We start from the raw sequence: 22,809 nt of genomic DNA, 5'->3' as shown, positions 1-22,809 counted from the left end.
GTGTTCAGCTAAAGCTACAAGTTGGTGTAGTGTGTCCTCCTCACAGTGTTCAGCTAAAACTACAAGTTAGTGTAGTGCGACCTCTGCACAGTGTTCAGCTAAAGCTACAAGTTAATGTAGTGCGTCCTCCTCACAGTGTTCAGCTAAAACTACAAGTTAGTGTAGTGCGTCCTCCTCACAGTGTTCAGCTAAAACTACAAGTTAGTGTAGTGCGACCTCTGCACAGTGTTTAGCTAAAGCTACAAGTTGGTGTAGTGTGTCCTCCTCACAGTGTTCAGCTAAAACTACAAGTTAGTGTAGTGAGACCTCTGCACAGTGTTCAGCTAAAGCTACAAGTTAGTTTAGTGTGACCTCTGCACAGTGTTCAGCTAAAGCTACAAGTTAGGGTAGTGCGTCCTCTTAACAGTGTTCAGCTAAAGCTACAAGTTGGTGTAGTGTGTCCTCCTCACAGTGTTCAGCGAAAACTACAAGTTAGTGTAGTGCGACCTCTGCACAGTGTTCAGCTAAAGCTACAAGTTAGTGTAGTGCGTCCTTCTCATAGTGTTCAGCTAAAACTACAAGTTAGTGTAGTGCGACCTCTGCACAGTGTTCAGCTAAAGCTGCAAGTTAGTGTAGTGTGTCCTCCTCACAGTGTTCAGCTAAAACTACAAGTTAGTGTAGTGCGACCTCTGCACAGTGTTCAGCTAAAGCTACAAGTTAGTGTATTGCGTCTTCCTCACAGTGTTCAGCTAAAGCTACAAATTAGTTTAGTGTGACCTCTGCACAGTGTTCAGCTAAAGCTACAAGTTAGTGTAGTGCGTCCTCCTCACAGTGTTCAGCTAAAACTACAAGTTAGTGTAGTGAGACCTCTGCACAGTGTTCAGCTAAAGCTACAAGTTAGGGTAGTGCGTCCTCCTCGCAGTGTTCAGCTAAAGCTACAAGTTAGTTTAGTGTGACCTCTGCACAGTGTTCAGCTAAAGCTACAAGTTAGGGTTGTGCGTCCTCCTCACAGTGTTCAGCTAAAGCTACAAGTTAGTGTAGTGCGTCCTCCTTACAGTGTTCAGCTAAACCTACAAGTTATTTTTTTGCTAGCTCTGCACAGTGTTCAGCTAAAGCTACCTGTAGAAGGTTGGTGGTGTTTTCCTGATCCTATCACTACCGCAGGTAGCTAAATAAGCTACAAGTTAGTGTAGTGCGAGCTCTGCACAGTGTTCACCTAAAGCTACCTGAAGAAGGTTGGTGGTGTTTTCCTGATCCTATCACTACCGCAGGCAGCTAAATAAGCTACAAGTTATTTTTTGGTGAGCTCTGCACAGTGTTCAACTAATGCTACCTGTAGAAGGTTGGTGGTGTTTTCCTGATCCTATCACTACCGCAGGCAGCTAAATAAGCTACAAGTTATTTTTTGGCAAGCTCTGCACAGTGTTCACCTAAAGCTACCTGTAGAAGGTTGGTGGTGTTTTCCTGATCCTATCACTACCGCAGGCAGCTAAATAAGCTACAAGTTATTTTTTGGCGAGCTCTGCACAGTGTTCACCTAAAGGTACCTGTAGAAGGTTGGTGGTGTTTTCCCGATCCTATCACTACCGCAGGCAGCTAAATAAGCTACAAGTTAGTTTTTTGCGAGCTCTGCACAGTGTTCAGCTAAAGCTACCTGTAGAAGGTTGGTGGTGTTCTCATACTACAGGCAGGCAGTTGATTTTGCTAGCTGCAGTATCAGTACATATATATATATATATATATATATATATATATATATATATATATATCCCAGCTTGGTGCAGCTACAGGCCATTAGTATGTCTAGAAGGCCAACAAGGAGAGGCAGACAGTCACAAGCCAATAAAAGAGGGCAAGCAGGCTCTGTGTTTAGAGGCAACAGTGCTGGTCTTGGAGACGGTGGATCCTCATCAGCACGTGGCTGTGGGACACGCTTGGCCTTTTTTTCGGCAGCTGGCCATGTTGAGCCGCAACATGCAGAAGACTTGGTCGAGTGGATGACCAAGCCGTCCTCATCCTCCTCATCCTCTCTTACCCATGCTTAGGGTACTTTGTCTGGCAAAGCAGCGGCCTCTTTCCTCGGCTCACTGTCATGTCATGACTCCTTCCCTAGCCCCACCATGTCCTCCTGAGGAGTCCCTCGAACTGTTTGACCACAGTGTTGGGTACATGCTCCAGGGGGATGCCCAGCGTTTGGAAGGCTCTGATGATGATACTGAGCTAGATTAAGGCAGTAACGTGAGCACGGACAGAGGGGGTGCCCAAGAAGGACAGCAATCTGGCAGTTATGCTCCCCCTGCTGTAGCATACTGCCAGGTTTGCTCCAGTGATGAGGAGGGAGTGGATGAGGAGGTCACTGTCACTGACTCAACGTGGGTGCCTGATAGGAGAGAGGAGGAGGAGGAGGCACATCACCAATGAGGCAGGATGCCCTCCAGGGGCCAGCTTAAGGGCAGCACACTGACTGCATCACACCCCAAAGCTCCGCATGTGCAGGGCGCTGCAGTCTCTGCGCGTTATTCCAAAAGTTCTTTGGTGTGGGCCTTTTTTGAGACGAGTGCATCAGATCGCACTGCTGCTATTTGCAACATATGTCTCAAGCGTATCTCGCGTGGCCAAAACATCTCCCGCTTGGGCACCACATGCTTGACCAGACATATGTTGACCTGCCATGCAGTTCGTTGGCAAGCATATTTAAAAGACCCACACCAAAGAACAAAGTTGACCTCTCCTTGCTCCTCATCAGCTGAGATCTCCAACCCCACTATACCTTCAGTCCTCTCTGAGACCTGCACTGAGAGGAATGAAGGTGTAGAATTAGGTGTGTCACAGCCAAGTACTTGTGGGCAATCTGCTTTCGGTACACCGACGTCAGATTGTACCAGGCAAATTTCCCTGCCCCAGCTGCTGCATCACCGAAAGAAGTTCGCTCCCAGCCATCCACATGCCCAGCGGTTGAATGCTAGCTTGGCAAAATTGCTAGCACTTCAACTGCTGCCTTTTCAGTTGGTAGACTCTGCCCTCTTCCGTGAGTTTGTGGAATGTGCGGTTCCTCAGTGGCAGGTACCCAAACGCCACTTTTTCTCACGGAAGGCGATTCCGGCTCTCTACCGGCATGTGGAAGGCAATGTCCATGCCTCGCTGGACAGGGCGGTCAGTGGTAAGGTGCATATTACCGCTGACTCATGGTCCAGCAGGCATAGACAGGGACGTTACCTAAGTTTCACCGCGCATTGGGTGACTCTGCTGGCAGCTGGGAAGGATGCAGGACAAGGTGCAGTAGTGTTGGAGGTTGTTCCGCCACCACGCCTCCAAAATGCCACTACTAATGATTGTAACACACCTCTCTCCTCCACCCCCTCCTCTTCTTCTTCCTCCATGGCCTCTTCCTGTGCTTTGTCCTCGGAACCAGCGGTGCTCCGTAGGCGTTCAAGGGGCTACGCAAGTACGCAGGCCAAAAGATGCCATGCGGTGCTTGAGCTGGTGTGCTTGGGGGACAGGAGCCACACTGGGGCAGAGGTTCTGTCAGCTCTGCAGGGGCAGGTTCAGAGGTGGTTGACGCCACGCCAACTTAAGGCAGGAATGGTGGTTTGCGACAATGGCACCAACCTCCTCTCTGCCCTCCGACAGGGACAAATGACCCATGTGCCCTGTTTGGCTCACATCCTTAACTTGGTGATGCAGCTGTTCTTGGGCATGTACCCGGGCTTACAGGATGTCCTGAGGCAGGCCAGGAAAGTCTGTGTGCATTTCCGCCGGTCATATAATGCCAGTCCTTAGCTGGCGGACCTCCAAAAGGAGTTTAACCTGCCCAAGAACCGCCTAATCTGTGACATGCCCACCAGGTGGAACTCAACGTTGGCCATGCTGCAGCAGCTGCACACGCAGCAGAGGGCCATCAATGAGTACCTGTGCGACTATGGCACCAGGACAGGGTCAGGGGAGCTTGTTTTTTTTCCCCATGCCAGTGGGCCATGATCAGGGATGCATGCACTGTCCTGTCACCATTTGAGGAGGCCACGAGGATGGTGAGCAGTGACAGTGCATGCATCAGTGACACTGTCCCCCCTGTCCACCTGTTGGAGCACACTCTGGGTGGAATAATGGACAGGGCACTTGAGGCAGAACAGAGGCAGGAAGAGGAGGACTTCCTCTCAAGGCCCCCTTTATCCAGACAGTGTTCCTGCATGCCCGCCGATCACACAGGAAGAGGAGGAGGAGGAAGAGGATTGTGTCAGTATGGAGGTGGAGCCTGGCACTCAGCATCAGCGGCAGTCTTTAAGGGATCAGTCCCAAGAAACACATGGACTTGTACGTGGCTGGGAGGAGGTGGCTGCGGACCATGTCATCCTTAGTGACCCAGAGGACTCAGGACCGAATGCCTCAGCAAACCTACGCTGCATGGCCTCCCTGATCCTGCAAATCCTGCGTAAGGATCCTCGTATTTGTGGAGAAGGACCAATACTGGCTGGCATCCCTCCTTGATTCACGTTACAAGGGTAAGGTTGCGGACCTTATCTTGCCATCGCAGAGGGAGCGGAGGATGAAACATCTTCAGGAGGCCTTGCAGAAAGGTCTGTGCAACATGTTCCCAGAGACTGGGAAGTTACAAACTCCTGTTTCTGGACAACGTGTTGCTGAGGCTACGGTCAGTCAAAGAAGGAGCGGTGGAGAAGGTGGCCGTCTGACCGATGCATTCAGACAATTTTTTAGTCCGCAGCCCCAAGGTATGATCGGTTCCAGCAACCATCGCCAGCGTCTGTTTTACATGGTGCAGGGATACCTAGGGGCAAGATCTGACTTGGACACCTTTCCCACCGAAAATCCTTTGGGTTACTGGGTCTTGAGGATGGATCACTGGCCAGAGCTTGCACAGTATGCAATTGAGCTACTGGCCTGTCCTGCAACCAGCGTTCTTTTGGAACGCACATTCAGTGCTGCTGGAGGCTTTGTAACCGATCACAGGGTGCGTCTGTCCACCGACTCGGTCGATCAACTGACCTTCATAAAGATTAATCAGTCTTGGATCACCACCAGCTACCAAGCACCTGATGCTGATGTAACCGAATAATTTTTTTTGAAATCTCAGATCCCTTCAAAGACTGCCTATGCTAATGCTGAGTGACTATCCTGAGTAATTATCCTCTTCCTCCTCAATGATCACGCTGATAGCTTGTGAGAACATTTTTGGTTCTGGGCACCGCCACCAGTGCCTAAGGCCCAATTTTTCAGCCCCTGTTTAACAGGGGCCTGTAATTACAATTTTTGATGCAATATTTGCAGCAGGGCTCATTCCTGCGTTCCAACTAGAGTTTCTGTGAGAAGTTGCAGTGTTGTGGCACCAGCACCAGTGCCTAAGGCCCAATTTTTCAGCCCCTGTTTAACAGGGGCGTGTAATTACAATTTTTGATGCAATACTTTGCAGCAGGGCTCGTTCCTGTGTTCCAACTAGAGTATCTGTGAGGGGTTGCAGTGTTGTGGCACCAGCACCAGTGCCTAAGGCCTAATTTTTCAGCCCCTGTTTAACAGGGGCGTGTAATTACAATTTTTGATGCAATACTTTGCAGCAGGGCTCGTTCCTGCGTTCCAACTAGAGTATCTGTGAGGGGTTGCAGTGTTGTGGCACCAGCACCAGTGCCTAAGGCCTAATTTTTCAGCCCCTGTTTATCAGGGGCATGTAATTACAATTTTGGATGCAATACTTTGCAGCAGGGCTCGTTCCTGCGTTCCAACTAGAGTATCTGTGAGGGGTTGCAGTGTTGTGACACCAACACCAGTGCCTAAGGCCCAATTTTTCAGCCCCTGTTCAACAGGGGCATGTAATTACAATTCTTGATCTAATATTTCCCCACAGGGCCTGTTTCTGTGCCCACCAAGAGCGAGTGAGGACTTACAGTATTGTGGCACCAGCACCACCACCATGGGCCCAATTTTTCAGCTCCTGTTAAACAGGGGCATGTAATTACGATTCTTGATCTAATATTTCACAGCAGGGCCCGTTTCTGCGCCCACCAAGAGCGAGTGAGTAGAAATATATGGTTAATCCCGCGCTAACAGGTATAAAGTATACTGGACTAAACTGGGAAAAGCTGCATGCACCGAATCAGGTGCAGACCAAACCTTAAAAGTACATATATTTAACACTAGGTGGTGCTGCGCTAATCCTGGACACCCTTGCTAGATAACTTAGGGTGGTATGCCATATATAAAAAAGTGTGTAATTAAACATACAATAACAGTAAAGAAGTGTTGGCAACAGCCGTAAAATAATCTCAACTCATAAAGCGATAATTCTAAGTGCTAAAAAAGTATAATGTGGTATAAATAATCACTAAATATATCTCATCATAAATAGTATCACTAAAATTAAAAATCAATCCATATCTCTCACCATGTGCATAGACAAGTTAGCAATAGTGTAAACAATCGTCAAATAATAATAAAGTGCATAATACAATCTGAGTGACTCAAGATATATAGCAAGCAGGTAACACATAAAGTGACATAGTGCAATAGTGAAAAAACAAAAGAAATAAGTAATATATAGGTGAAATATCCAGGGATTGTCAGATATTATGACATGCAATCTTTTTAATATAATGTGACTTTAATATTTTGACATGCACCAAGTGTAACAATAAGGGAAAGTCCTTTTATTTTTAAAATTGGCAATAGCGTCCTAGCATGCAACAGCCGTACTGCAGTGCTTGAAATAAATCACACAGTGCCCATGTTCGTGTTTGCACACTCATGTAAGAAGTGGCCCCTTACCTTAAGGCAATAGGGCAAACGCATATGACCAAGGATCTTTTAGGGGGTCCTCCTATAGGTGTAGAATACTATCCTCACGGTCCTAGTTTCAGGGGGTAATTCCCTCAGTGGTATAGGGGGATATAAAAGACACGGGGAGTCCCAATAGTGTGATAACGTTTCAACCAGCGACTTTATTGCGTAAAACAAGGGTACTCATATATACAGCAGAAACAGTGTTCCTATCTCCGATGAGCGGCGAGCTCATATATCTCTCATGTAGAGCCTGTCCCGTCCCTACGCGTGACGTCACACCGCACGTGACTTCATCAGGGGATGAGTACTTACAGTGCTGTGGTATCAGCACCACCACCACCAAAGGCCCAATTTTTCTGCCCCTGTTCAACAGAGGCATGTAATTACAATTCTTGATCTAATATTTCACAGCAGGGCCCTTTTCTGCACCCACCAAGAGCGAGTGAGGACTTACAGTGTTGTGGCACCAGCACCACCACCACCACCAAAGGCCCAATTTTTCTGCCCCTGTTCAACAGGGGCATGTAATTACAATTCTTGATCTAATATTTCACAGCAGGGCCCTGTGAGGGCTTACAGTGTTGTGCCCACAACAACACCTAAGGCCCAAATTTCTGCTGAGTATATAGGGCAGGCCCCTACTTTCAAACATCCAACTTACAAACGACTCCTACTTGCAAACGGAAGGAGACAACAGGAAGTGAGATGAAATCTACCCCTAGGAAGGGAAATTCTCTCCTGTAAGAGTTAATATGGGAAAAACATTTCTCCTTTCCACTGATGCTTTATCACCAATCCTTGTTTCACGGAAAACCCCAAATTTTCAAAAAACATTTGTCATTGGGACAAAAAGTGCGGTTCAATCTTCTGAAGAGGAGCACAGACAGCAAAACAAATGTCACAGGGGTGATAACCCTTCCCTATGTTTTCCAAAAAGCTTAAAATAGATTTTTTTGCTGGAGCTAAACATGTTAAAAATGTACCCGTTCAAAATTACAAACAGATTCTACTTAACAACAAACCTACAGTCCCTGTCTTGTTTGCACCGCCTGTATACTGCTGTTCAGAGTACAGAGCCTGTATACTGCTGTTTCCTTTTTTAATTTGGGTGCGGGGTTCCCCTTAATATCCATACAAGACCCAAAGGGCCTGGTAATGGACTGGGGGGTACCCATGCCCTTTGTCTCACTGATTTTCATCCATATTGCCAGGACCCGACATTACATTAAAGCCGCAAGCAGTTTTAAATGACTTTTTTTCCTTTAAAAATTACATTTTGTGCAGGGACTGTTCTAAGCATGGGAAACACGCGCCACTTTACAGGCATACTATAGACACCCCCAGGTACGATATTTAAAGGAATATTTAACTTTTTTTTTTTTTTTTTTTACTTTAAGCATCAATAAAATCACTGCTCCCGAAAAAACAGCCATTTTTAAAAGTTTTTTTTGCATTGATACATGTCCCCTGGGGCAGGACCAGGGTCCCCAAACCCTTTTTAGGACAATACCATGCAAATTAGCCTTTAAAATAAGCACTTTTGATTTCGAACGTTCGAGTCCCATAGACATCAATGGGGTTCTAACGTTCGTGCAAATTTTCGGTCGTTCGCAGGTTCTGGTGCGAACCGAACCGGGGGGTGTTCGGCTCATCCCTACTACTGGCTATCAACTTCCTTATTTTAGTCCGGTCGGACGTCATCACGTAGGAATCCGTCCGATTTAGTGTGATCGTGTGTAGGCAAGTCCATTCGTTCAAAAGTCCATCGGAAGTCCGTCTAAAGTCCGTCGGAAAGTCCGTCGGACCAGTTTGGTCAAAAAGTCCGCCCGTGTGTACGCGGCATTACGCTTTTTATTTTCTCCTTTGACACTTTTAAATCAGTAAAAACTTAAATATTCTCAACCCTGGTTTAGAATACACAGCCATAGACTGAGATTTATTGTTATAACTAAATGATTTTATTCATCTGTAATATTGATAACTTCTCTTTTGGCTGTTTCTTTTCTTAAACAAAATTATTTTAGTTAACGATACAATGTATGGCTAGTTTTCATTTCTTAAAAAAAAGCACTTCCTCTTTTACATCAATAAAAACAAACATGCGAGCAAACATGTACAGTGGAACCTTGGTTTTCGAGTAACGCGGTTAACAAGCGTTTTGAAAGACAAGCAACTTTTTTTTAAAAATTCTGACTCAGTTTGCGAGTGTTGTCTCACAAAACGAGCAGGATTCAAGCCAATGTGGTGTGCAGTACCACATTTGGCCAGAGGTGCGGGGGCGTGGGTGACGGTTCGGAGACGTTCGGAAATACTCAGAAATACTCGGAAACACTCAGTTCCCGAGTCTTTTCGAGCCTTTCTGAGGGTTTCTGAGTTCAGCCAAGCTGTCCCCTAGTATTTCCGAGGCTCTCCGGCGCCCCCCACCTATGGCCACATGCGGTATTACATGCAATAGAAGTCAATGCAACATGAATTATCTTCGTTTTCTTTGACTTCTATGGGGAAACTCGCTTTAATATGCGAGTGCTTTAGATTACAAGCATTCTCCTGGAACGGATTATGCTCGTAATCCAAGGTTCCACTGTGTGTCTTGTATCCTTGAGAGCGCAACTATATTATGCTCAGAAAAACTGGCACTAAGACCCCTTTCACACTGCCGGCGTTTTTCAGGTGCTACAGCGCTAAAAATAGTGCCTGCATAGCGCCTGAAAAAAGTGGCTCCATTCACTCCAGTGTGAAAGCCAGAGGGCTTTCACACTGGAGCAGTGCACTGGCAGGGCGTCAGAAAAAGACCTGCCAGCAGCTTCTTTGGAACAGTGAAGGAGCGGTGAACTCACCGCTTCTCCACCGCTGCTCCCTATTGAAATCAATGGGGCAGCGCTGCTATACCGCCGGCAAAACGCCGCTCCGGTGGCATTTTGCAGGCGAATTTAACCACTTTTTGGCCGCTAGCGGGGGTTAAAAACGCCCCCGCTAGCGGCTGAATAGCGCCGGTAAAACTACGGTAAAGTGGCGCTAAAAATAAAATAGCGCCACTTTACCGCTGATGCCCTAGGCGGCTCGGTGTGAAAGCCCTCTAAAATATTGCCGTCAAACTTTTCAACTACAGCTTGCACATCCAAAAATACTCCTGTTCTAACTCATTGAGACCATGCTTTCACCCTTAAGGCGGTCATCAAGACACACTAATACATCTGCTTAACAATTACTATTTGCAAGCATAATAAGCACTTATACTCTATATACAAATATTAGTCAAGGGGGTAAGAAGGAGACCTCTGGGGTATCAAGCCATGCATCCCATAGTCTATCAAATTTTCCAGGATTTCCCCTATGCTGATATATGTATTTTTCCATGATTACCCATGTGCTGAATCCATGTTTTGACCGTCGGTGGCGTGACAGATTTCCAGCTCATAAGTATTGTTTTCCTAGCTTGAAACAGTGCTCTGGCAAAAGTCATCCTCGTCACCTCCTCCGGGATTACCCCCTCCAGTACCCCCCCTTACATTTTAGCTTTTGCTACAGAGCCTCGGAAGTCCCGCCCAATCAGACACAGACACTGACTGAAGAGCAAAGACTTGTTTATTTTGGCCTGTGTTTCATCTTAAAGTGGAGTTCCACCCACTTTTACAACTATGTCTTAAAGGAAAAACAACCCCTTCACCACTCGATTTTGTATACATTTTTTTCCCCTACATACCTTTTATGAAGTACCTTGTGTACTTCCATCCCAGCCTTGCCGCGGCCCAGTGTGTCACGTCCTCTTCTCCCCCACTGCCTTCTGGGACCTGTGTGTGTGTCCCAGAAGACGACGGGGCCATTTAGAGTGCGCTGTGAGATTTGCGCATGCGCAGTAGGAAACCGGCGGTGAAGCCTGAAGGCTCCACTGCCGGTTTCCCTTAGTTGGAATGGCGGTGTCTGCACCCGATCCGATGGACGGATCGGTCTTGGAGTGCCGACATCGTAGGCTCCCTGGACAGGTAAGTATCCTTATTAAAAGTCAGCAGCTACAGTGTTTGTAACTGCTGACTTTAAAAAAAAAATGCCACTGGGACACCACTTTGAAGGGGTTGTAAAGGTTCGTTGCTTTTTTACCTTAATGCATCTTATGCATTTAGGTGAAAAAACACCTTGCACTCTCTGGCCCCCCCGACCCCCCGTTTTACTTACCTGGTACTCGAATCTCCGTGGGCGCGATCCCGCGTTGCTTTCCCCCAGCTTTTGTGGGCTATTGATTGGTTGATTGATAGCAATCAACCAATGAATACACTGGTGATACACTCGGCGGCTATGGCCACCAACTGTATCACACGGGAGAGCGCCCGCAAGCTAACCACTGTGCAAAATGAACTGCACAGTGGAGGTAAGTATAATATGTTTGTTATTTAAAAAAAAGAAAATTAAACCTTTACAACCCCTTTAAGTACACAGGATGAGATGGTGTTATTAATTATTTTCTACCAATAAGGGGGACATGTTTGGATGACATATTTCCTTTATAATAAGGGGAAGATCCCATCTTTCTTATCCAATCATAAAATACATTTATTAGAATACATTGAATTATACATGAGATATAGCATAATTTGCACTAAACTTTTCCAGCAGACAGCTTCCTTTAGCTGTCTGGCTGCTATGCTATTCTTGAATTTATTAGTTCCTTTTTTTTTTAAGTTTCACAATGATTTAAAGCGGAGTTCCACCCATTTAAAAGTCAGCAGCTACAAAAAGTGTAGCTGCTGACTTTTAATAATCAGACACTCATCTGTCCCACGGTCCAGCGATGCGGGTGCAGGAAGCCTCGCTCCTCTCCCCTTCCTTTCCAAGGCACTGGCATATTAACTGTGGGCATCACAGCCGGGCGCGCACTGCGCGCTGTGAATGGCCAGGCAATCTTCTGGGACCTGTGACGTGTCCCAGAAGATTGCAGGGAGGGAGGGGGAGAGGTGAACTATCTTCCGGAGGCAGGGGAGGAAGTAGGAGCTGGGTGCCCGTAAAAACAGGATACCAGCTTCTTCCCCCAAAAAAATGACATGCCAAATGTGGCATGTCAGGGGGTCACCTACACTTAAAGCGCAAGTTCCATTTTTGGGTGGAACTCCACTTTAAGTAGCACTCTACAGCCTGAAATATTATTCATCATTATATTAAACAATTATTTAACCCTTCAGATAGTGTGTCTATAGCTGGCTGCCATCCAGTGTCTATAGATGCATCTAGGAAAGCTATCTTAATCACTACTGTTTTTCCTTTAGAAGTGTGCTGCTAATGTCAACTCTTCTGCTTTTTGTCCCTTTCCTCTCTATTCAAATAAACTTGCAAACTTGACAGAGCCAAGCTTACAGGTTTATGGAGTTCCTTGCTGCACATTAAAATTTTTTGACAAGAGCCAGCAGTAGGACCATCACTGGATGCCTCCTTTAATCCCTTTGTGATGGAGGGTAAAACAAATGTTAATGCCTGAACACAATTTTGCAACTTTGACATGTGTAATGCCTGGTATACACCTACTAGTTTTTTTTACGTTTAACAAAGCAGGGCTGAACAAAAAAACACTGAAAAAAAAACACTGACAGGTCATGAGGAGCCGCTGTACTAACTATGCAATGTTAATACAGCCATTTCCCCGCTGTACTATTGTGTTCTGACAGGAGGGGCTACCCCCTGCCATAACACTCTGGTCAGCGCTCTCAGTCGTTGGCTTTTTCGGTCATGCCCCTTCGACAGAAGCTTCTGTCGGACCAGCTGCAGTACACATGGGCCGAATGTTGGCCAGTTTCTGTTGAACCAGCCTATACCACCTGATATACTGCCCGTTTATACTAGGCTTTAGTAAAACTGTGCATATCACAACTACTTTGTGTATCCAGGTGGATTATTCTTTTTTGTTTTTTTCAGGACAAATTAGGCTTTTGTTTGGTGGTATATGGTAATGGATATCAAAGGAAAACTGGCCCAAAGTTGTTAAAAAAAACTTTTTTTTTAATTTAGCTGTATATTTTTTGCTATTACTATAACTTACCACCAAAGAACAACTCAAAATAAATTCTTGCCAGATCACCAGGTGAAAATGAGGGAAAGAAAGCCTAAACAAAAAGCCATCACAGCTAAGAATTGTTAAAGTGGAGTTCCACCCACTTTTACAACTCTTCAGCATCCCTCACTAAACTGTGCACTGCAAACAAATTGGATATTTTTAAATTTTTTTTCTCAGCACCTACTGTATATTTGCTGTATTCATTTTTCACTTCCTCCTCCCTAGCCGTGGCTCATCGCATCATTTCCTGTTTGCAATGCCTTCTAGGAAGGGGTGGCAACTTCCTCTGACACTGCCGTTGCTATGGAAACCTGACCTAAAACCTATTACACTGCTTGTGCTGCACTGAGCATGTGCAAGATCTGCAAGATTGAGATCCAGGAAGAAATACAGTCTGGCTTCAGATGCCCACACTTAAGATGGCCACGGCCTGCTGTAAGTTTATAAAATAACAAACTACTGCTATAAACGAACAAAACAGACCATAGTTTACAGACTAACTTTACTAGAATACATTAAGCTTGTGTATTATATGGGTAATTTTATTTAAAAAGTATAATTTTGGTCGGAACACCACTTTAACCACTTCCCTACCCGCCCATAGTCATATGACGTCCACAGATGGGATCTCCCATCCTGGGTGGACGTCATATGACGTCCTGGGATTCCCGGCCATCTAGGGGGCGCGAGCGCGCGCGCACGCCCGCCGCGTTCCTCGGGACCCGGTGCGATGTCCGCCGGGCACCCGCGATTGCCCGTTAACCGGGCCGGCATGTGGATCTGTGTGTGTAAACACACAGATCCATAGCCTGTCAGCTCTGAGGAGAGCGATCTGTGTTCCCAGAATGGAGGAACACTGATCGGTCTCCTCCCCTAGTGCGTCCCCTCCCCCTTCAGTTAGAATCATTCCCTAGGAAACATATTAACCCCTCCCCGCCCCCTAGTGGTTAACCCCTTCACTGCCTGTCACATTTACACAGTAATCAATGCAATTTTATAGCATTGATCGCTGTATAAATGTGATTGGTCCCAAAAATGTGTCAAAAGTGTCCGATGTGTCCGCCATAATGTCGCAGTCACCAAAAAAAATCGCGATCGCCGCTAAAAAAAATAAAAAAATATTTTTTTTTAAAAAATGCCATAAATCTATCCCGTATTTTGTAGACGCTATAACTTTTGCGCAAACCAATCAATATACGGTTATTGCGATTTTTTTTACCAAAAACATGTAGAAGAATACGTATCAGCCAAAACTGAGGAAAAAATGTGTTTTTAAAAAAAAAAATTGGGATATTTATTATAGCAAAAAGTAAAAAATATTGTGTTTTTTTTCAAAATTGTCGCTCTTCTTTTGTTTATAGCGCAAAAAATAAAAACCGCAAAGGTGATCAAATACCACCAAAAAAAAGCTCTATTTGTGGTAAAAAAAAGGACATCAACTTCTTTTGGGTACAACGTCGCACGATCGCGCAATTGACGTTTAAAGTGCGACAGTGCTGAAAACTAAAAATTGGCCTGGGAAGGAAGGGGGTGAAATTGCCCGGTATTGAACCGGTTAATGACCCTAGTACCACAAGGCAGAAGTGTTAACCACTAAACACTCTAAGAAAATAATTTAAAGATCAAAGTGCCTATTCGGTACATCAGATTTCTTAAAGATGTCAAGATTTCATATTGAAATATTGAACAATCGTTGTTTCTTGTATTGCCAGAATTAGTGATCAGATGACAAGCTTCCAACCACTATAAAACAAATTACGATTTCTAAATCAGGCTGCCATACACGGTTCCTGCTAAACTGGCCGAGATTCGAACCGTTAATGGGAAGGCTGAATGTACCAAGTTGATCGATCAATCAAGTTGGGTACAACCAGCCTGCCAGATTCTCTTGCGATTTCCGCTAGCGCCTGCTATAGCCACTAGTAATAATCACTGTCAATTGCTCGGTAGGAGGGATTCCTCTGTCAACACTGTTTGTGTTGATGGGGGAATCGTGCAAATTTGAGGAGTTTTGTTTTGTGCAAAAACACTGTAAATTATATTTCATTAGAAAGTGATACTTCAAGTTGGGCCAACTTTGCCACAGACGTGAAGCAAAGCATCGCAGCTGCACTGTGGATGAATGAATAGAAATCTCTATATTGAGACTCCTGTTCTATCACAAATTGAAACATAGTAAACACAGTTCACTATGCTTCAGTGATGAAAGAACACAGAAGCAATCGGTACTGATCACTCTGTGTTGATTAGGGAAAGGAAGGGATGTTTACCTACCCCCTCCCACACTCTCCATTCTGAAACTGGTCTCCAACCCCAGCAGCTGCAGCCAGCAGGAGGTGGTGGGGGTAAGCCAAACATGAAGGGGCCACTGGGGACGACAAGGGGAGGGGCACTGAAAGGGGGGGGTCGCGGCGGCAGGGGGGATTATTTAGCTATATTTATCCCTTGTGGTTCCCCTTCAGCACATGTAGCTGGCGGGAGGGGAGAGGCAGAGAAATTGCACAGAAGCCACAAGGGATCGGTGTTGGTGGGGGGAGGGAGCAGGTGCTGGGGGGGTGGGGGTGGGGGCTGGGTAGAATTGGTACTGCAGGGTATCGGTGGCAAAGGAAGGGGACAGTAAAGGGGGGGGCATTTTAGCTAAATGCAGGCAGGGATGTGGAGGGACAGTAGGAAGCGGTGGGAGAGGGGTGAGAGGAGAGAGGGCAGAGAGGGACATTTGAGATGAATAGCTTTGATCAGCTTTGAGACGCTAATCAGAGCTATTGGTTTGTTCAGCAGAGTTTTGCTATAAGCTGAAGTGACCATGACCTTATAGCAGAAGGAGGAATGTCAAGCTGGAAGAGGTGCTGTAGGAAAGGGTTAAAGCAGTATTAAACTCAAAAGCAAATAGTTATTATATTGCAGTTTAAAGTGGTGTTCCGGCCAAAATTATACTTTTTAAATAAAATTACCCACATAATACACAAGCTTAATGTATTCTAGTAAAGTTAGTCTGTAAACTAAGGTCTGTTTTGTTCGTTTATAGCAGTAGTTTGTTATTTTATAAACTTACAGCAGGCCGTGGCCATCTTAAGTGTGGGCATCTGAAGCCAGACTGTATTTCTTCCTGGAACTCAATCTTGCAGATCTCGCACATGCTCAGTGCAGCACAAGCAGTGTAATAGGTTTCAGGTCAGGTTTCCATAGCAAAGGCAGTGTCAGAGGAAGTTGCCACCCCTTCCCGGAAGGCATTGCAAACAGGAAATGATGCGATGAGCCACGGCTAGGGAGGAGGAAGTGAAAAATGAATACAGCAAATATACAGTAGGTGCTGAGAAAATTTTTTTTAAAATATCCAATTTGTTTGCAGTGCACAGTTTAGTGAGGGATGCTGAAGAGTTGTAAAAGTGGGTGGAACTCCACTTTAATCTGAATCTATGAAACTATGACAATACATGCATGGAGTTTGCATGTTCTCCCTGTGCTTGTATAGGTTAACTCCCTAAAAGACATGCTGGTAGGTTAAAGCGAACCTCCACCCAAAAGGGGAATTTCTGCTTTAAGGACTTACTCCCCTGCTCCTCTTAAAGAATTGGCACTTTTGAGGAGCGGGGGAGGGACACAATTTTGACAGTTACTCGCTCCCACTTCCATTCTAGGTGGTCGGAAACAGTTCTCCTCCCTCCCCCCGCAGTCTTCTGCATCGACCAGTTATGATGAGCATCGCTACTCATGCATGCGCAGTGGGCTCCTGGCTGTGAAGCCTCAAGCTGTCACAGTCAGGTGCCCATAGTGAAGATGCCGGCGCCGAGCGTGGGACCGACTGGGGTGAGCACACCGCTGAATTATGGGACAGGTGAGTGGTTATTTTTTAAAAGTCAGCAGCTACAGTTTTTGTAGCTGCTGGTTTTTATTTTTTTCACAGGCGACTGCAACTCTGCTTTAACTGGCTCCCGCATAAATTAGCCCTAGTATGTGTTTGTATGCATGTGAGGCAGGGACCTTAGATTGTAAAAGGGAAGTTTGGGATTTAAAAATAAACACTACGCTATAGTCCATTTAACATGGTTTCCTATGGAACAAGTTCTGTAGTGCAAATCTGAAAAAAATGCATAGGTGTGAATCAAGCCTAAGACCGAGAACTGAAGACCACTGATCACTCAGTTCTTGGTGTTCAGTGAGCAGAGAACTGGGTACTGTCCATACACACTGGAGCACAGGGCTGTGAAGGGGCAAGAGAATCACATGGAAAAACTGAGTCAGATGTCAGTCAAGCATCTGGGTGGATCCCGACATTAAAGTTGGGATCCCTCCAGAACCTGGACCGGCTGAATGAAGTCAGCCGACAGTGGACTTTGGCCTGCTGGCCACTGAATATGAGTCACACGACTGCAGAACGAAGTACACTCCTGTGACCCACAGGAGAAGTAGGGCCAAATGAGCTTTGGCCCTACTTCTCCTTTAACCACTTGCGGACCAGCCGCCGTCATTATACTGCTGCAGGTCGGCATGATACCAGGAACCGTCGTAGCTATACGTCAGCTCACAGGATCAGGTTAGCAGGCGTGCGCTGCGGGGGTGCCGATGCTCGTGGCCGACGGCGCGATGACCGCAGGCCATGAGCAATCGCGGGCACGCGAGACAGAACAGAGACGTGTGTGTGTAAACACACAAATCCCTGTTCTGTGAGGAGTGACAGATTGTGTATTCCTAATATCTAGGAACCATGATCCGTCACTTCCTCTAGGTCAGTCCCCTCCCCCTACAGTTAGAAACACACTGAGGGAACACAGTTAACCCCTTGATCGCCCCCTAGTGTTAACCCCTTCCCTGTCAGTGACATTTTTACAGTAAACAGTGCTTTTTTTATAGCACTGCTCGCTGTATAAATGCCAATGGCCCCAAAATAGTGTCAAAAGTGTCTGATGTGTCCGCCATAATGTCGCAGTCCCGATAAAAATCGCAGATCGCCGCCATTACTAGTAAAAAAAAATAATAATAATAAAAATGCTATAAATATAGCCCCTATTTTGTAAACGCTATAACTTTTGCGAAAACATAATATACGCTTATTGCAATTTTTTTTTTTTTTTTTATTAAAAATATGTAGAAGAATACATATCGGCCTAAACTGAGAAAAAATTTGATTTTTAGAAAAAAAATGGGGATATTTATTATAGCAAAAAGTACAAAATATTGTGGGTTTTTCTTTTTTCAAAATTGTCGCTCTTTTTTTGGCTATAGCGCAAAAAATAAAAACCGCAGAGGCGATCAAATACCACCAAATACCATCAAAGAAAGCTCTTTTTGTGGGAAAAAAAGGACGTCAATTTTGTTTGGGTACAGCGTTGCACGACCGCGCAACTGTCAGTTAAAGCAACTCAGTGCCGAATTGAAAAAAATGGCCCGGTCATTCAGCAGCCAAATCTTCCGGGACTGATATGAATATAAAATATTTATGTAAAGCACTGCATACATTTTTGCCACTCCATAAATACCTTTTATTTAATAAATAGTTTCTATTGACCAAATGTATGAGCGATTGGAGGTGAACCATTACGTATATAGCAGGCATATGGCAAAATATACTTCTTGTGGGTAAGTGTCATTTGATCCATCTCAATCAGCATCCTTTCAATAGAAGCACAATAAGAAAAGCTAGCCAAATGCAGGGTAATTACCAAACAATACTCTAAAGCTGCAAAGACATAGGCATGGAAATGTGATTCTGCCATTCCGATCCTGTATACAAGTTCATGCAAACAAGAAAACAAGAGTTTTAAACAGCACTAATTAAAATCAGCTCTGTGATTCTTTTGGAGAGTTTACCAGCTTGAGAGAACAATACAAATGTGTCATTTTGTTAGTCTTCCTGAGGGGAAAGGTCTTTTGGAACACAAAGCCGTGACAGTTTCAGACACTTTAACGCTTTCACACCCTAGTGTGCTGCTTATCTTCCAACAGCGAAGGCTAAGCTACATAAACGCCAAGAAACTTAACTGATTGCAATAGCAAACTAGAATTAGGAGGGAAAGTCCTCCAAAGCTGTGCATGAATGATGATGCTTTTTAAATGTTCCTGGAGATGCCTTTCCCCTAGATCTCAGGTTTCAAGGAAATTAGATCAAGGAACACAATAAAACAAGGTTACATTAAACAGATGTGCAGGCATATCTACCTCTAAATGAAAGCCATAACAACAAACTTACCCCAAGTGAACAGGCACAGCGCGCTTGTGAACAGGCACAGAATTCCACTCTCCATCCTCTCTCTCTCCCAGTTTTTTTTAACACAGCATAAGCAGCTGAGTGGGAATTAAAAGAGAACAGCAGTTCAGGAAGCGGAGCCCTTTCCTGCACAAATACAGAATTCGTGTAAATAATGAGATTACTCAGCACTCACTGCCTTAGAAACAGACCTCCCACCGGGAAAGCCGTCACTGAACATATATGACGTGACGTGTAGAAAGGGGCTTACTGCACCTCTACTGTGTGCTGGAGCCCTGTCAGTTTACTGTCCTAGCTGTTTGGGGCTCAGCATCTGGGTCACATATTAAGGGCAGAGGGGTTTATTTATTAAAGTGTGCTGGCTGAACTAAGCGACTTGCAAGCACAAAATAATTCATTTCCTAAACAAGACCCGGGATGTTTTTGTATCGTTTCAAGATCTGACACAAATTTGAAAGCAAGAAAGCCTGGTTTACCTCCTGAAACATAGCATGGAAAAGTTTTTTCAGTGCACATGTACTCCTGCACGTAAAAACGTACTTGGATTAACCTGAATGAAAAAAATGAAAACTAGGGTCAGTTCACCAAGCCGTGATTACACTCCTTAATTTACCTCATAATTTCCCCCTCCAAAATGTTCAATAAGCAACCATAAACATTTGCATTTCTTGTTTTGTATACAATAGATATGTACTGAAATTCTCTGTTTCTTATTTGTACTCGGAGTCTCTAGTAGACCGTATTTAGGAAGGGTATGAAGGGAAAACAAACAGGAAGTGACCTGGGGTGTGCCATAGTCACGTGGTCAGTATGCCTAAAGGGGGCAAAAATAAAGGCAGTAGAATGAGCTAGCAAAACAGATTTATTGAAAGTCACCGTATGCAGCATGAATCAGCCAAATGCCTGAGACATCTCCACATGTGGAACCAGAATATATATGGAGAATTCTGAATTCCACCTACCTAACTTCTTAATTATGTGAACAGGGACCCCTTGGGGAGAAGCAGCGGAAGCTGCCCCTACCCTGAAAGAATGGCCGGAATAACCTTTGGGGACCACCCTAGGCTTGACAGCAGGGTGCCGCAATGTTTCATGAACTGTGTCGTGGAGAGGGGAGTACTAGGCAAAGGTAAAAGGTAGACGAGTAGACGCAGGATCAGGCAGAGGAGGAGGGATATATACCCCCAGAGTCCTCCTACAAATACGAGCTAGCCTCTGGCCAGCCTTCTTACTTGTAGTCAGAGTCTTCACTTGGAAATGAGATATCCTAACTACCAAGACCTGAGGTGTGCCTTGGGCTAGCTGGTCCGTGCGCCTAAAAGAGGGCAAAAAGACATGAAAGTGATAAGAAAGCTTGATGAAGGGTAGGTAGCAATCCGTCTATTAGAGTAGCAAACGCCTGGATGGCTTCAGTATATGGATCCAGTATGTATCAGCTATAACAGGAGGAATTCCAGCGTCCCATGAATTGATAAGAAGGGACCCCCTGTTTGGAACCTGCAAAACTGCCCAGAACCCAAATAAATGTCCCGTAAATTATTTGGATTAAGTCTAATTTCTGACAAAACACAGACATGAGAATGACCTGCTTGTAGTGAGAGGATACGTGGGGGAAAGGGAGCAAGGGCTGACCCGAGGAGCCCCTGCAAAATAATTGCAGAGAAGATTGAACACTTCAAAATGGACACAAATTAGGTAGCGTTGTAAAATTCCCACAAACCCCCTGTCTGTCTATTCTTGGTATATGCAAGTTTTGAGAGGGTGAGGCACAAAAATGGACAAACTGACAGGAGCTTGCAGGGGTCTGAAGTGCTGGACACCTGATAGACATGCTTGATAGTGTTGGCGCATAAGGCCAATACGCTGTGGCAATATGCATTGACAGCCAGAGTCAGGAACCTAGGAATCTTCCAACCCCCTGATCCACCTTATTAAAAAAAATTAGGCTGTGACCAAACCCTCCGTAACACTGAGCACCCTGACCAACCGGTCAATAAAATGTGCAAACTAGAGCAGATGAAAAACTTCCGGGGGCCAAAACCAACTGAGTCAGAGGCAACTGAAACACCCTGAGAGCTCTGCTCATGGTTGTGGAATAAACATGGAGATACCATTCCAGACACACAGAAAACTGGGCCCACATGATTAAAGTCGGGTCGTGCTTCTGCTCGTAACCTGACAACTGAGTCAGAGTCCTAAAACAGGGGAAGGAGGCTAGACTTTATCCTGAGAAATAATACTCATGGCCTGATTCATCATACCCAAAAATGACTGAGAGCCCCCCTTTTAATGGGCTGGGGATCGGACTAAAGGTGAATGGTCTCTGGGTCTATTCACAGTGATCACCATAAGCTGATCTAAAACTGTAACCTGGCACCAGGTATTGCTGGTCCCAAAAAATCAAACGTCAGTACCAGCTCCTGTCTGCTGCGTCTTGCAAGCATCCAGATGCAACCGGAAATGATCAATGTACCCTACTAACTGGTAGATTAAGAGTATGCGGGATCTTGTCCTCATAGGAGTGAACTCACCTGGACTGAGGAAACCATAGAAAGCCAGGTACATGGCCGCCTTGAGGACCAAGCTGGGTAGCAGCCCCAAAGGAGACCTGCAGAGTAAAACGGACATGCTCCGGACAACGGACAATATGCCCTGTAATGGGAAGTCTGATACCCTTGGTAGGAGGGGCTACTCTTCTGAATCTCCTTGAACATGGCCAAGATAGGATGCGCTGCAAAAATGGATGGCCCATTTGGGTCCTGCAAGGCAACAATGCTGGACATCTGCCAGATATGTCTTGATAGTGCTGCAGGATAGCTTGAGCTTTGAGTGGCAGATAGCAAGTAGATATAGAATGTTGTGGCAATCACACCTAGGATACCTAATCTGGAAAGCCTGGAAGGTATTCCAGGCCGTGTCATAAGCCTGTCAGAAACCATGAAATCAGGCCGAAACAGAAGTACAGTTAAATCACATTTGTTTAATAATAAAAGTAATAAGAACAAACATAGTCAAAACATAGCCAAAGTTCAGTAACCGGAACGGATAGTCAGCCAAGCCAGAAGTCAGGGATCAACGTAGTGAAACAGCAAGCATGATCTGGAGCCAGAAGGGATGTCAGCAAAGCAAGTTTTTAAACAGGAATGCAGGAGATCTTCTCTGTGATGTTGAAGGCTGAGATCCACTGAACTGGAAGGCTTAAGTAGGCAGGACTGACAAGCAGGATATCATCAACAGCTGAGTAACTGTAGAGAGATAGGAGCTGGCAATTAGCCGACAGCTGAGTGGCCAGCTCAGAGAAGGAAGGGCCGAGCCCAGCCCTGACAGTACCCCCTCCTCAACGACCCCTCCCCCTCGGAGGACCACCAGGCTTGAGGGGAAAATGTCTATGACAATCACGGAGGAGGACAGGGGCATGTACGTCCGAGGATGAGACCCAAGAGTGCTCCTCCGGACCATACCCTTTCCAATGCACCAGATACTGTATGCGCCCACGGAACCTACGGGAGTCAACAATGGACCGTACTTAATACTCCTCATGGTTCTCAACCTGTACAGGGTGAGGACGTGGCACGGAGGTGGTAAAGCGGTTGCAGACCAAAGATTTTAATAAGGAGACATGAAATACATTCGAAATACACATATTAGAAGGAAGGTCTAATGCGTAAGCCACTAGGTTAACCGCTTGCAGACCAGCCGCCGTAGTTTTACTGCGGCAGGTTGACTCCGCTGCACGAAACCACGTAACTGTACGTGATCTTGCGAGGTCCGGATTGCGGGGATACCTGATGTCCGCGGG

At 45.5% G+C, this 22,809-nt stretch overlaps 1 protein-coding gene across 1 annotated transcript in view; it reads right to left on the bottom strand.

Annotated features, from left to right (window-relative positions):
* RAMP2 (receptor activity modifying protein 2) overlaps positions 1-19,186 on the bottom strand; it is a 943,711-nt gene extending 924,525 nt beyond the window's left edge. The window contains exon 1 of the mRNA XM_073608304.1: positions 18,993-19,186. Coding sequence (XP_073464405.1) covers positions 18,993-19,047 — 55 coding nt within the window. The 5' untranslated portion in view covers positions 19,048-19,186. The remainder of the gene's footprint in view (positions 1-18,992) is intronic.
* Between the last annotated feature and the right edge of the window lie 3,623 nt (positions 19,187-22,809).

Source organism: Aquarana catesbeiana, linkage group LG12 (assembly GCF_042186555.1).
Source record: "Aquarana catesbeiana isolate 2022-GZ linkage group LG12, ASM4218655v1, whole genome shotgun sequence".
NCBI classification, from domain to species: domain Eukaryota; kingdom Metazoa; phylum Chordata; class Amphibia; order Anura; family Ranidae; genus Aquarana; species Aquarana catesbeiana.
This window is presented reverse-complemented; position numbering and strand designations above follow the sequence as displayed.